This window comes from Electrophorus electricus, chromosome 15 (assembly GCF_013358815.1).
Source record: "Electrophorus electricus isolate fEleEle1 chromosome 15, fEleEle1.pri, whole genome shotgun sequence".
In the NCBI taxonomy this organism is placed as follows: Eukaryota; Metazoa; Chordata; class Actinopteri; order Gymnotiformes; family Gymnotidae; genus Electrophorus; species Electrophorus electricus.
In genome coordinates this window covers 6,758,957-6,774,216 of record NC_049549.1, presented here as the reverse complement: position 1 = coordinate 6,774,216, position 15,260 = coordinate 6,758,957, and the positions used below count along the sequence as shown (strand labels likewise).

At 46.1% G+C, this 15,260-nt stretch overlaps 1 protein-coding gene across 2 annotated transcripts in view; it reads left to right on the top strand.

Moving 5' to 3' along the window:
- Nucleotides 1-15,260, top strand: part of tnika (TRAF2 and NCK interacting kinase a) — a 45,081-nt gene that overhangs the window by 23,366 nt on the left and 6,455 nt on the right. Inside the window, exons 8-24 of one of the 2 annotated variants that reach the window (XM_035534128.1) lie at nucleotides 509-563; nucleotides 944-1,022; nucleotides 1,378-1,544; nucleotides 2,948-3,042; nucleotides 3,215-3,298; nucleotides 5,530-5,676; nucleotides 6,137-6,442; nucleotides 8,768-8,914; nucleotides 9,657-9,884; nucleotides 10,275-10,411; nucleotides 10,680-10,798; nucleotides 11,002-11,099; nucleotides 12,683-12,861; nucleotides 13,080-13,167; nucleotides 14,300-14,446; nucleotides 14,544-14,643; nucleotides 15,046-15,216. In XM_035534128.1, the coding sequence (XP_035390021.1) occupies nucleotides 509-563; nucleotides 944-1,022; nucleotides 1,378-1,544; nucleotides 2,948-3,042; nucleotides 3,215-3,298; nucleotides 5,530-5,676; nucleotides 6,137-6,442; nucleotides 8,768-8,914; nucleotides 9,657-9,884; nucleotides 10,275-10,411; nucleotides 10,680-10,798; nucleotides 11,002-11,099; nucleotides 12,683-12,861; nucleotides 13,080-13,167; nucleotides 14,300-14,446; nucleotides 14,544-14,643; nucleotides 15,046-15,216 (2,347 nt within the window). Of the gene's footprint in view, nucleotides 1-508; nucleotides 564-943; nucleotides 1,023-1,377; nucleotides 1,545-2,947; nucleotides 3,043-3,214; nucleotides 3,299-5,529; nucleotides 5,677-6,136; nucleotides 7,354-8,767; nucleotides 8,915-9,656; nucleotides 9,885-10,274; nucleotides 10,412-10,679; nucleotides 10,799-11,001; nucleotides 11,100-12,682; nucleotides 12,862-13,079; nucleotides 13,168-14,299; nucleotides 14,447-14,543; nucleotides 14,644-15,045; nucleotides 15,217-15,260 lie in introns of those variants that run through there. The other variant, XM_027008561.2, reaches the window with a different exon arrangement.

The window sequence follows — 15,260 nt, the reverse complement described above, 5'->3', positions numbered from 1 at the left end:
TTTGTAAGTACTAAAGTTCAGACCTTAGTGTGAAACTGGAAAGAGTTCTGGAGGTTTCCACAGTGATGGCAGCATCTGTGGTATTAGCTGATATTAGCTGATAGCTGATGCAAACAGCAGAAGCAAGATAGAGTTTCCTAAGTGTGCGCTTTCTCCTCCAGGGATCTGTGTTGACATTCTACTGCCTGAGTGTTCTTGCCTACAGGTTCATCGGATTCAAATATGAAAGGAGACCAGTATGAATTATTTAGGGCTTTGTTCCCGAAACAATTTCCTATACACGTTTCTCACTGGTTAGTGATGTGTGTTCTCCCACCTCTTCTCCTGTGTGTTTGCTTATGTCCCTGTGTCTTCTTAATTCTAGCTGTACCAGGCAGTACAATACATTATCTTTCAAAAAGTCAGCGTGTCTGTCTACCTGGCTCTTTCTGTAGATCTGGTTATGAGCCTGTTGGCCTGTCTGTGCCTGTGTCTAATGCTGCCTGCTCCTTTGTCCTTTGTGTTTCAGAGTGATGTGTGGTCACTGGGAATCACAGCCATTGAGATGGCTGAGGGAGCCCCACGTATGTAAAATCCCTCTCATCTGTGCACACACATGATCACACATGCGCACATACGTGTGCCCACACATGCATCCACGCGCACGTGTCCATGCAGACTGTACCATCCCTGAGGAGCTGCAGCATGTGCTGCACACACACAAACATGTTCACACGCGCTCACCTTCTGAGGAAAGGCCATCTCACAGCAGACAAAGCTAAGAGCTTTAAATAGATGCAACACTTGGATGCACTTGGCCTTTGTCAGTTATACCTTCACAGACTGTAAATATAAAAGTTCAATAAGAGTTCACTTTGATAGAAGTTGACCATGACTTTACCATAAAATATGGCGGATAATGGGTGAATTGTTTTTCTCTCTCTCCCACTCTCCCACTCTCTAGCTTTGTGTGGTTTGCACCCCATGAAGGCTCTGTTCCTCATTCCCAGAACTCCAGCTCCCAAACTCTGCTCTAAGAAGTGGTGAGTCTCCTCCACAGGTGTGCTCCATAGCGCTCTCTAAACAGTCCACTCTGAAGCCCTGGCTGAAGCCATCAGATACTTCTGGATGTGCTCCTCATTTTTAGTCTTCTTCCTTCATGCCCTTCTCCACTTTTATGGCTTTATAACTGTCCTCCTGCCTCAGTCAGCACAGCTCACATCAGCAGTGGTTGGCCATCTATACGAGCAGTGCAAGGGCTCCTCAGTTCCTCAGCTCCTATGCCTGAAGTAGGGAAGATCGAACCACTGCTGAGAAGCGATCTGCTGGAAATCCAGTGGCTGTGCTGTGCTGTTTGCTCCCGGGCTTGACGCATTTCCCCTTCTGTACTTCTGGCAGGTCGAAGACGTTCCGGTCATTCGTTAAGAGTTGCCTGGTGACGGACCACACACAAAGGCCCAGTGCAGAAGAGCTGCTGAATCACCCATTCGTACACCTCCTGTCCAACGAGTATCAGATCCACATCCAGCTCAAAGACCACATCGACTGCACCAAGAAGAAGAGAGGTGAGGAGCTGTCCCATGTGATGGACGCACATTGCTGAAAACACACAGAGGCAGCATGATGGCAGAATGGACTAGTTACCAACTGCCACCCAATGGAGGATGGAGGTTCCCTTTTGAGTCCTGGTCCTCCCAAGCTTTCTTCCTTAATTCGTTCCAGGGAATTTTTCCTTGCCACTGTTACCTTTGGCTTGCTGGTTAGGGATCTGGACACATACATTTGTAAAGCTGCTTTGTGCTTTGTGCATAAAGCTGCTCCTTATATTTAACACAAACTTAGTAATTAGTAATTATATGTTTTATTTATGTAGAGCCTTTCTCATACCTAAGGTCGTGTTACAGGGACATCTTTGAGAGACATAAAAAAGACAATATTAACTTGAATGAGCAAGTGAATGAAAGTATTGAGAAAAGACAAGTTTTCAGTTAAGCTTTAAGTTCACAGTTTAACAGAACATTCATCTCCACCCTCTGATCTAAAGCAATTAAATCCCAGTTTTAACTTTTTAACTTTTGTTTATGTAACTTTGTTTTGGTTGCATTTTAGTAGAAAACAGCAATGGTCTTTAAACCATAAACCTCCCTTCCTAGCCAACCCTGGACTAATGAATTAATACATAACAAGTAAATCATATGTTATGTTTTTACAATTAGAAGAAATAACAATCTGTTATCCTTTAATTTTAGGGATGTGCTAGCTGTGAGCTCTTTGGCAGCTTCACTGTTATGTGTCTGTTGTGTGTGTGTGTGTGTGTGTGTGTGTGTGTTCGCACGTGCATGTATCGCATGTATAAACTTCTGGCCTTCTGCTCTGTCTCTCTGAACAGCCCACTTGAAGCCCATAGCTGAAACGTACATTAAAACAAACACTTTCCTATTAGTCCTTTATGCTTCTGGCCAACTGGCTGTGTTTCCCTGGCTACCTGCGGTAGACAGGGGGGCCTTCCATTTTTTGGTGCTGTTTTTTCCCAGATGGCAGTAATTCCATTACAGTCATGCTGGTGTTCAAACAAAACTGTGCTCTCTGAGATTAATGTTTAAAATGTGCTGACAGAAGAGTGTGTTGGAGGACTTCAGTGTGTGAGAGAAATGCTGTCACAAAATTGAAGTTAACTGTGGGTGATTCCTTCTCTCTCTCTCTCTCTCTCTCTCTCTCTCTCTCTCTCTCTCTCTCTCACACACACACACACACACACACACAGACACAAATTGGCAAGGGTCTAAATTTAAAGTGGCCCTCTCTCTCTCTCTCTCTCTCTCTCTCTCTCCCTATCATATTCTCATGCAAACACTCACAGAGATACGCACAGAGCTTTGGTTGGGAAAGTTTATGGGAGCATTGTGGGTGTATTAAGTGAGTGCGCTCCTGTTTGTTACTAACGGATTTGACTGTGCTGCTCTTGCAGAAGGAAGTGAAGAGGAAATGGACGAGCATGAAATGCAGCAACTGGGGAAGCAGAAGAGTGGGGAGCCCCCACAACAGGCACTCAGGCTGGAAGAGGTATACACCTGTGTGTGTGTGTGTGTGTGTGTGTGTGTGTGCACGTGCGTGTTTGCGGATGCCTTGGGGCATACATGGGTGTGTGCACGGGTGCGTGCATTCACGTACACACGTGCACGTGTACACGTGCGTGCGCGTGCTTGTGACCCCCATGTTCTGTCATGCTTTACAGCAACAAAGGCATGAGCAGCTGAAGCAGAAGGAGAGATGTTTCCAAGAAAGGAGAGGGCATAGGAGGCAGGCGGAGCTAGACCAGGTATTGACCTACAGAGTTGAGTGCAGACACAAGATAAAAGAAACAACTACTCCACTAATAACAAAATACATATTAGCATTATTATTATTGTTATTTGTGCATATATGTTTTCCATGTTTGTGTCTGCGGAAAGCTGTGGAAGGCTGCTGTTATGGCCCAGATAAAACACACACGTACACACACACACACACACACACACACACATTTACACACACACACACACACACACACACACACACGTACACACACACACACACACACACACACATTTACGAACACACACACACACGTACACACACACACACACGTACACACACACGCACACACACATGTACACACACACGTACACACACACACACACACACACACACACACGCACACACACGTACACACACACACACACACACACACACGCACACACACGTACACACACACACACTTCATGCTGTAAACTCTCTCCCTTGTTCACTCATTTTCTCTGTTCCTTTCCCTTCATGTCTCCCTGCTCCTCTTCCTCTACTGGGTAAAGTTAATTAACTTTCAGGGCAAGCTACCATCTGCATGAAAACAACCTTTTTATTGGTTATGATTTTTCTCTCTCTATGATGACACTGCAGCTGTCGGTGCCTCTGTCCCCATCGGTTGGAGCTCTCTCTCTCCGTTTCCTTCCTTATTTTGCACACGTTGATACTGAAGGTTTTTATTTTGTGTGTAATCCTCTTACACAGTTTCATTCTCTTACCCTAGAGGACCGTGTCTATATATCACACACTTTTCAATAGAATTCTCCCCCTCGCTTGTTTTCCTCACAGTCTGTCTGTCACTGATATATTGTCAGAGTGGTTCAATCGTTCTTTCTTTCTCTCACTCTTTTTCTTTCTTTTTAACTAAATCGTTCTCTGTCTCATGTACCTTTCTCTTCCATATTCACTTGCAAAGCGGTAATGCAAGTTCTCAATTCCTGTAATACAAATGACTTTTCTATCCCTGTTACCTTTCTGTCCCCTCTCTTTTTCTCTGTCTCTGTTGTCCTCTCTGTCTTTCTGTCCTCTCTTCTGGGCTGGGGCATGTAGGAGTATATCCGCCAGCAGCTGGAGGAGGAGCAGAGGCAGTTAGAGATCCTCCAGCAACAGCTCTTAGAGGAGCAGGCACTCCTGCTGGTAATGGGGCAAGGGACTCATCATGTGCTCCATCCCCTCCCCACCCACCGCACCCCCAGCCCCCAGCCCTGCCCGCCGTATCCGTGCAGATGGAACCATGCCCGTATCTGTATCCGTGTCAACTCGAGCGTTTCTTCTGGGTTTGTGTAAAGGAGAACATATACTGATAGCTGTGGAGTTTCTGGCACTTCCCATGCCTTTCAGCCACTACATAAATTACACCTGTTCTCTACGTCTATGTAGCTTTACCACTCAGTGCTAAAGCGAAGGTTTGTTATGCTCGTACAGGACTACACGTTTGATGTTACATGTTAGAAGGTATGTGAGCCAAGAACTCTGAGCACTGATAGCACCCTATCTGAGAGAGCGCACCCTCTACATCTGATGCCTCTGTGAACCCTGCATATCTTTCTGTCATGGTTTTTGTTGGTGGAGTTCAGTGCACTGCTTAGTGTGTGTAATATGATCTTTGACCTCACAGGGCATTGTTTGGTTGTTTATTTTTTTCTCTCCCTGTTTTAGTCTCAGTAACACCCATCAACTAGCTAACCTTCCCCTGTCATACAAAACCTACCAAATGTGGATGGTTCTGGCAAGCACTTGCTTCCTCTACGTGAAGCCAAGCACCACGTCTATTCAAATGCTTGACACAGGCAGCTAAATGCATTTGGAGGAATGCTCTAACTGCCCTGGTCAGCAAGCGCAAGCATACAAATGTCCACTATTGGCTACTGCGGTGATTGACAAGGGACATGCCAGAGTTATGCCATTCATCCTCTCCAGAGAACATCCAATTTTGCTCTCTTGGTTTCCCACTCAGACATGGCTATGGAATCACTGGGGCTCAAACCAGCAAACTCACCATGATGGGTCAAATGGTTTTCCGTTGTACCACTGGGGTCCCCATGCATTCCATGTTGCATGCTACTGATCACTGTGCTTAGACATGGGAGCATTCACAAAGTAATAGAATCTCTCTCTTTGTCTCTCTCTCTCTTTTGCGCTCTCTCTCTCTCTCTCTCTCTCTCTCTCTCTCTCTGTGCGCTCTTGTGTGTGTGCGCATGTGTGTAGGAGTATAAGCGCAAGTATACGGAGGAGCAGTTGAGATTGAAGAGGCTGCAGCAGGAAAGAGCCAACCTCACTCCCATTCATCAACAACAACAGCAGCAGCAGGACTCCAGGCTGGGCGAGAAACAGAAGGCTGCCTGTGCCAAAGAGGTGAGCCTGAGGCTTCCTCACCCTGTTCAGGGATGCTTCCAAACTTATTTATCCATGTAGCTGCGATGGATGGCACTCGCAGATCTGGGTTCCAGCACTTGTTTTTACAGATGCCGGGAGATCAAAAACAGATGGTCAACTCAGCTGTGTTTGAATCAAAAAATGGCACTACACTGGGATAGATTGGGAAGAGACTGGAGCTAGACAAATCTTTTTCCACAGAATTGCAGGGGAATCTGGACTGCTGACTTTTCATAAAGCATGTTCTATGTCTATAACAAATCTGTCTATAATGATGATATAATATTTGCATGGGGTTTGAGTGGAAAGAACATAATTTTGATTGAACCTCAAAGCGTCTGATTGTCATACAGGTTTCTGTTTTGTGTATGTGTGTTCTTACATGGCTTGTATCTTTGGGCATGTTGTGTTAACTGCTCTTTTGATCTACCTTTTCCAGGGACCCAACACTAACTCTTCCCCCCAATTCTTGGAACATCAGAGCCTCCCCAAGGCTTACGTCTGCCCCACCCGCCACAGATCTGACTTGAGCCCCATAAACATGCCCAAGTCCACGCAGCGGCTACAGCAGCGCGGCCGAGTTAATGCCCCCAATCGGCCACTTCCCTCCATCAGCATCTCCGGGCAGGACGTTCAGGGCCCCAAGCCCTCAGCCCTGCAGCGCGGCTTGAAATTGCACCACCTGAGCGCCCAGCAGGCAGAGAGGTTACGAGGCCGCAGCCCGGGCCCCCTGCCCTGCAAAGGGGTTAGTCAGGCTATGGAGCGGCATATCAGGACCCGTGCCGCCTCCCACTCGCCCTACCGCAAGAAAGCCGCAGACCAGGATGGGGGTGAGGATGCGAAGCAGTGGGAAGGCATGGGTCTGCAGAGGGCAACCAGCCAGGAGCGTCTGGTGAGCCAAAGGCCCGGGGCCCTGTCTATGTCCACCCCGGAGCATATGTTCCAGAAGCTGAAGCTGAGGGCACCCAGGGAGAAGCGGTCTTACTCTGTGCCCTTTAATAACTCACTGGTCGTGCCCCAGCTGGCCACAGATGGGCCTCAAATTCATCTGAGTTTGGATGAGGAGCAGTATGAAGGCAGTGCGAAGAGCAGGGACAGCAGCCAGGAGCGTGCGATGTCCATGTCCTTTACAGAGCACTTGCTCCGGGAGTCCGGTAACCTCCTAGCTGTGCCCCAGCAGCCCTGGGAAATGGCTCACTTTAACATGAGTTTGGAGGATGAGGAGGAGGACTGTAATCTGTCTTCTCCAGATTTAGATTTCTCTCAATCAGCTCATGGCAGGAATCGTAGGCGCTCTAACTCTATATGTGGACGTGATGCGCTGGGCAACATGCATGATCTTTACGAGTTTAAGAAGACAATCATGAAAAGCAACACTGGTGTCCTGAAGTCTGTGAAGTCTGCAATCCGCTGGCTGGGGTTGTCCCCTCGTGGATCCCCCCGTGGGTCCCCCACTCATAGCCCTTGCTCCTCCAGATCCTCCTCCCCGAGCAGCCCTAAATCCGGCTTGCCCTACGTCTCCCCCAGTTTGAGCATCAACTCTCCCTTCTCATCCTCCCCTTCTACCTGGTCTTCTGAGGATGTCTTTAACCCCTCTTCTCCATGGACCATGAGGCCCGTGGTCCATTAGGATGGAGGTCTTCTGCATACCTACATGTAAATAGATAGCTGTAATTAATTTTTTTACTTATGTAGTCATTTATTTTTTTACTTATGTACTAAAGAACATTTTTAAAAAGATGACGTGCTAACAATGTTTTGCTTAATTTCCAATCATTTGTTGGCTCTAGTGACCCCTTCCCTGGCAAAAGCCTCAGTCTGTTTCCCACACACCGACTAAGACTGGTCCCAGACTAAGCAGTACAATCTATTACTAACAGTGCACTTCAGGCTTGATCACAAACCCAGCACTGCATAAACATCAGATCAGCCTTTGGGCTAAGAATTGGCGTCAGAAATTGCTATTGTGTTCTCATGTAGTGTAATGTAGCAAAGAAGTGTAGTATTTTTTTTTAACATAATAGTAGCCCTTCACAAAATGGCCATCCAGCACGAAATGGTTACCCCTCAGACACTCCCCCAAGACCTCGTCCCATGTCTGGCCCTTTAATCCTGAACTTGATGTCCCTCTACCCACACGGCCTGGGAGAGCTGAGCGTCTGAGCGTAAGCCCATCTCAGTTACTTTTTTGCTGGATGTCTGCTGGGTGCTGCTGGACTTTTGGTGGTGGACCTTCCTTACTATCATTGTCAGCTGGTGACTTGCAGGCCTGTGTTTAGAAAGACTTTCCTGCTGTTAGACTAATGCTGTAGGCTACGCTGTAGTTCAGTATAATTCACGAGTGCCCAAGCTTGCTGTGCCATTTGGGATGTGAATTCTCTGTTCACAAATGCTTTGGTGTCTGGGATTCTTCTCTTTCTGAAGTGTCAATCAACGCCAAGTCATCTAATCATTCCCATTAAATATTCCTTAACCAGTGTATTTGAGCTTAAAGGTTTTTATTGAATAGTGTCATTCAGTGGTTTGCTAGTATAAGATGGAGTCTCTCTTCATAATCACTTCTTAACACTGCTTTTTAAAAAAAAAAATTAACAGAGCTCTCTCTCTCTCCCTTTTACCAATAGCGGCTAAAAAATGGGACTTCTGTAGATTTTAAGTCGATCAACCTTTCTGTGCCAAGCTTCTAGGGCTTTGATGGAGGATGTGTTACTGCACTTGGTTATCAGTGAAAGAAATATATAAAGGGACAGACACAGACAGACAGACAGACAGAGACACACACAGAATGAAGGGAGATTAAGATAACCAATACACATACGCATGAACTTGCAAACCTTACACTCCTGAACACAACTGTTATTTATAGAAAGACATTTTTTTAAACACAGCTATTATATCCTAGGTTGCCAGTTCACTTCTCTGAATTCCTCAAGAGTGCATAAACATATTCTCCATTACGCCACCTGGAGTGCAGAGTTCCTTTACCTCCATCATCAGGAGTCTGTCCTCCTGCCGAGCTGTAGGTGGCGGCTCTCTCTGGTTCTGATGAGGCCTGTGTTGTGGTTCCCAGGTGAACCTGCAGAGCTCGCAGGCCCTGCGGCACAAAGCCACTAACCGTATTTCTGACCCGGCCCTGCCCTCCCACGCTGACTCCTTTATCAGTCATGGTCTGCAAGGAGCCCGTATCCCCACCCTGCACAGGCCCACGGATCCGCAGGTACACCTCCCCGCACCTTGTCCCCACACTTCACTACACCTGCAGCAGGAAGGAAGTCATGCGGTCGCTAGCCACTTCACCAGAAACACCTTGCTGTCTGTTAGCATGCACAAGGCACAATACACTGTTCTCAAGTCCTTCATCACAGAATTACTGTTGGCTGGTTATTTTCAGGGTGGCAGACTACTATATGACACAGACACATCAGACACATGTAAACACTGCTGTGTGGAGAACAGGGTAGAGAGAGACAGAGACAGAGACACTCTGCTGACAGAGTGGGTGTGGCAACCCTACAGGGAGATACTGTACACCTGCTGCATACATAACACAAGTATAGCAACCAAAGCTGTTGGTAAATGTATGATATATCACATTCTATAGTATCTCAGTTGAGTTGTTATGTGCACGGATGAGACCAGGGCCACAGGAAGGTATGGGCATGATTGTATGGGACAATTACTGAGGGCTAAGAAGTGGTATAAAACAAGCAGCTACAACTGTTTGAACAGAAAGACAGAGAGATCCTATGACTCTCCAGATTACAATAGAAACACAAGGAGAATCATGATACAGTACGCAGTAGCAAGGCATGTGCAAAAGTCTAGGCTATTTATAGTGCTATTTATTATAATTTTACTGAGGTGGGGAACAGTGACACTAGTCCTGTCTCCAGTAAATTGGGATTAGGAGACAAGGTCCTGACAAGGTAAACCTAAAATGCTTACCCCTATCCTCTCAGCTGGCCCACCGCTTGGCTAGGAAGTCTTGCAGTTCCTCCCTGATGGGTTCTCCATTTGTGAATGAGCAGTCTAAGGTTGTGGCAGCCTTCCAGGAGCCTTGCAAGTTGCCCCAGCGGAGCTTGAACTGCATGTCCAAGACACGTCCTGTGCCTGTTCCCCCTTCTGGTTATGAGGAGAAGGTTGACCACAGCACCCCCTGGCTGGTGGAGGGATATGTCACACCCAAGGTCAGCACTAAAGCACACACAGATGCTCCAGAGGGAAAACTCTTTGGAGAATTTGTCAGAATATAAGTCAGGCCAGAGATCCCAAACCACAGCCATGGAGAACCACTCCACTCCTCTTGACATCATGATTTAGCTAGCTTATCACCAATCACTCTTTTGAGTTACTTCAGATTGTTATAATTGAGAAAACAATTTCAGCACTTTTATTTCCATACCCCTCAAATATACTTGGTCACGCTTAGCGGAACTAGCCCGGATGTTCAGGATCACGTACAACATAAAGCACATATGTTTCTGCTCTCTTTTTGGCATGTGGATGTCTGTGCTCTGGTTGATATGTGGATGTCCGTGCTCTCTTTGACATGTGCATGGCTGTGCTCTCATGTGAAGCTGTGCAATGCTGCCCAGGTGACCCGGCCAGCCACCTCCATCTCCACGGCTGTGCCGAGGAAGAGCTCTCCCGGAGACGGAACAAGCAGAGGTGGCGAGCTTGTGCCTCGGACATCCTCTCAGCTCCCTCTCGTAAGGTCAGTCCCCACACTGCTGCCCTGCTGGACATTCAGTATGAGACAGACTCAATGCAGCAATAATAATCCACAGACTAGAATCTGCAACACTACGTTATTTTACTAGAGTCTGCATCTTCTCTGTAATCATGGTATGCACAAACCAACAAATAATGGAAAGGAAACAAATCAGTTGAGGACTGAAATCTCTGATCAACAACATATATTGTTTAGTGTGTGTTGTATACCCCTGTTGAACGTGTGGTGTAATATGGGCCCTGTCTCACAGTAGTTCACACCTGAGTGGTACAGAGCTGTCCCTGAACATGACTTTGCAGAGGAGCAGCAGTTCCAGCTCCTCCACCTCCACCTCCAGCACACCAAGCTCCCAGGAAGAGTCTTGCCCAGGTACTAACAAGATGAACCATGCCACAGGTGTGTGTGTGTGTGTGTGTGTGTGTGTGTGTGTGTGTGTGTGTGTGTGTGTGTGTGTGTGGTCTGGAAGCAGCACACCCATCTTCCTACATCTCTGCCTCTGCCTGCCTCTTAGCACTATTATTGTTGCCTATTGAGGTATTGTGTCATTGTGTCCCTGTGATTTTGTTGTCTAGGTCCTGCTAAAATGGAGGGCTCTCCGTTGGTGTGTCAGGAAGCCCCGAAACCCCAACAGGAAGAAAGGCAGGAGAGGAGCAGGATGAGCTGCCCTATGGTGAGCAGGAGCCTCGCTCCTCACAGGGCACCCACACATGCTAACATGGCTAACAAAGTATTAGCTGATCCCTACTCTCATTAAGTGTTCACAATATTCTTTCAGTAAGTATTCAGTTGTTGTTAGCCCTGCTAGAAGTATCCCTATGAAATTTTCCTTGGGTTTCTCACTCTTGCATTTTTACAAATAATTTTTTAAGGCTTCGTGTCCCTTTAAGGTTGAGTTGTGAATTCCAGTCACACTTTCAAATGCAAACCCCTGCAGGCTTGGAGTGTTTCTCTGGGTCTCACACACACAAAGCCCTATGTACTTATTATGCCTCAGCTCTCCTCTCCAACTGCAGAGAGGCCTGAGAGTGTTAGCTGCGTCTTAACTGCCCATATGAGTAGTGAGAGGCGGCGCGGACCGTGGGAAGCAGGGCTAGCCTGTCCATTTACAAGGGGCGGGGGCATGTAAGCAGAATGACAGCTGCGGAATAAGGTTGACATTTTGGGAGCTGTAATCTTGACTATGCTCTCTCTCCTCTATGTGTGAAAGAGAGCAAGAGAGAGAGAAACAGACAGAGAGAAAACATTCTCTGATCATGGACACCACTCTGAGCCCTCCAGCAGAGGAGGGAGTGTAGATAATCATGTTTTCTGTCTCATTGGGTTTTCTTTTGCGCTGGTTTGGCTGTGAAAGCGAAAGGCTGTTTCTCCTGAGTTCAGTTGCTAACTGCAACGAGAAAGAGAAGCCTGCTGAGCCCTGATTAGGGTTTGACAGAAGAGCTGTTGTCATGTTTAGCTGACTGACCTACTCTGTTCTAACCTTCTATCCCTGTCTCTCTCTCTCTCTCTCTCTCTCTCTCTCTCTCTCTCTCTCTCTCTCTCTCTCTCTCTCTCTCTCTCTCTCTCTCTGCGTCTGATGGCCGGGTGGTGAGATTGCTTGGCACAGTGTTGTGGCTCTTTGTGACCGCTGGCTTCAGTAGCAAGCCTGGCCTGAGAAACGTCCTCATTCACCTCCAAACTTTCTCACCAACCTAAATTGCTGCTGGCTTTGTCGTACACACACACACACACACACACGCACACACACGCGCAAACACACACACACGCGCACACACATTACACAGCTTCCAGCTTCTTTGTGCCAGCTTGTTTGGAACATCACTGTTTCCACAGTAGCTGAGGTTCAGGAAGGGGAGAAATATCCCATCTCTCTATAAGATCTGGGGCCCTGGTGCTGTGAAGACATGATCACCCTCTACAGGCGACCCTCAGAAGAGGAAGTGTTACATCTGTTATTCATTTTGAAATATTTTTATTGACAAGTGCTTCTGTGAATTCAGTTCACCATTTCAGTTTGCCAGTGAAAACCAGTAAATGAAGTACTGCTTAATGCATCATATCTGTGGGAACATGAAGGAAGTCAGGTGTTCAGATGGCTAGTATCAGCCCCTATAAGAGCTGTTTATCATGCTGTGTTCTTCTCCGAGCTGAAGTCAGCTGTGCTGTATCCTCTTGTGAACCACATCCACTGCATTTATGATCTACAGTTCCTCATCTGTGTATTTACAACTCCCACCCCCCACCCTTTCCCCACAGGATCTGACTGCTTTAGCCAAAGAAGTGCACGAGTTGCGAGTAGATGAGCTAAACAGGCCCCCAACCAAAGCTACAGACTATTCTTCCTCTAGTGAGGAGTGGGAGAGCAGTGAGGATGAGGATGGTGAAAATGTGGGCCATAATGGAACTGTGCCAGTCAGTGACATCCCTAGGATCATGTGAGCACACGTGCATACACACATGTGCACACAGGCACGTGTGCACACAAACACACACACACACACACAGAGAGACAGTACAGTGCATTAATTAGTTTCTATTCTTTTTTTCATTAAGAGCTTGGTACATTAGCAATTTGCATGTAGTTGCATATTACCATATGTACTGTCATGTCTCTGTACCTATAATTTTTATGTTTATGACTGTGTATGTTCAGGCCATCTATGCAGGGTGAGTCTTACTCCATCAACAGTGATGACTCCTACACTGGTGATTCTAAACTTCACACGTTGGTCACAAGGCAGGTGAGACTGGCTTTCAACACATTGTGTTGACATCAACCATTCATGCTTCCCACAGAATCATTTCCAATTTTCACTGTGGTTTCTTGTATTTGAAAGTTGAGCACTAACTTTCTAAAACTAAATGCCAAGAAAACTGAATTTATGACCATGGATACCAAATCTCCTATCTCAGCCTACCATGAACACGTACTTTTTGTTGATGATATTCCAGTCAGTCCTACTGCAGTTGTCCAAAACATTGGTGTCTTCTGTAACGCTGTGTTACCTTTGACCAACATATTAAATCTCTGACTGAGATTGGATTTTTCCATATTCCCAACATTACTGTATTCCATCCTATGCTTTCCTTTCTAAGATCCTGATCCTGGTGCATGGCTTAAAGTTGCTGCAACTCTCTGTTCTGTGGTTTACCTTCTAAAACTCTCTGCTCTCTCCAGTATATTCACAATTCTGCAGCCAGACTCCTAATACCCAATAAGAAATCTGCCCACATTAGCCCTATTTCTTAACCAGTTACAAGGGCATGTGCGCTATTCAATTCTGCTGGTAGCTTTCAAAGCCCTGCATGGCCTTGCTCTGACCTATCCAAGGTCACCAAGGTCCACTGATTGTGGTCTGCTAGCTGTCCCTAGATTCAGGCTGTGCACTGTGGGTGCTACTGTTGCTCCCCTACCCTCTGAAACTCTTTACCTACAGCTATTTGTATTTTCAGCTCTCTTTCTATCTACAAAGCCCATATTTAAAAAAGCTTTTCACAAAACACTTTCTCTCCCTCAGAACTACTACTTAGACTTAGGTTTAGGTTAGGTTTTTTGGTTTGTTTTGTTTTTGTTTTTTTCTGAAATTTGAAAATTATAAAGCAACCTTGAGTATATTAAATTATTATTGTTGTTGTTGTTGTTGTTGTTAATAATAATAATAATAATAATATTGTTATCATACTTCACTGATTCAATTCATTTCAATTCCATTACATTTAAGATAGCAAGTAGTGCCAAAACATAGAAAATACAATTTTAAGACAGAAAAAATAAAGAAAAAATCTATCTGCCTCTCTCTCTCTCTCTCTCTCTCTCTCTCTCTCTCTCTCTCTCTCTCTCTCTCTCTCTCTCTCTCTCTCTCTCTCTCTCAGGCTGATGAGCCAACTTCCCCAGCCCATGGTGAGAGTAATGGGTTTGTGGGTCAGGGGAACCTGCCAGACCTGGTGCAGCAGAGCCACTCCCCAACTGAACCTCAACTTCCAGACCTCCAAGCCCAGGAGTTGAGCTCCAAAGAGGAGGTATGCAGCTCCTCCCTCTCGACATCCTACACAGCACTTTAATTTTCTGTATTGACTATTCACTGATTTGGATACTGATTTGGTTGGTGTTTGGCAGTATGGACTGAGTGGTACAGCCAAAGCCTCCTTCACACCAGTTGCAGACCCTTGTGTGCATCAGATCTCCCCCACACATGACGATGAGACCTCAGAAGGAGGTACACACCTGCACATCACATCGGTGCACACAACTTATTCAGAGAAGGATAACACAAATTCTTTATACTTAACACCTGTCACTAACAGCCTGTAACAGTACATTACAGCCTATATAGTAGAGTTGTAACATTGTATATAAAGTAACAATGTGTAATGCTGTGTATCCATGTGTAGGTAACAGCTGTAGTGTTGTGTAATAATATATAACAGTGTCATAGTACTAACAGAACTGTCTGTAACAGGGTTGTAACAATATTAAATGGTGTAATATACTGTTACAATGTCAAAAAGGCTTAACAGTGTAACAACATGTGATAGGCTTGAAACAGTATTGGAACACATGGTGACATTTTTAACAGTGTACAGCGTGAAACAGTGTATGTACTTGGCCTCCCTTGCAGCCCTGTTTGCTAATGAGTTCCTGCATCAGGAGCAGGCCAAACTCAGTGAGGCGCGTAAGATCTCTGTGGTGAACGTCAATCCCTCCAACACCAGAACCCACAGCGATACACCGGAGATCCGCAAGTACAAGAAACGCTTCAACTCTGAGATCCTGTGTGCTGCTCTGTGGGGTAAGTCACCTTCTCTCTATCTCTCTTTCTCATTTCTAATGCAC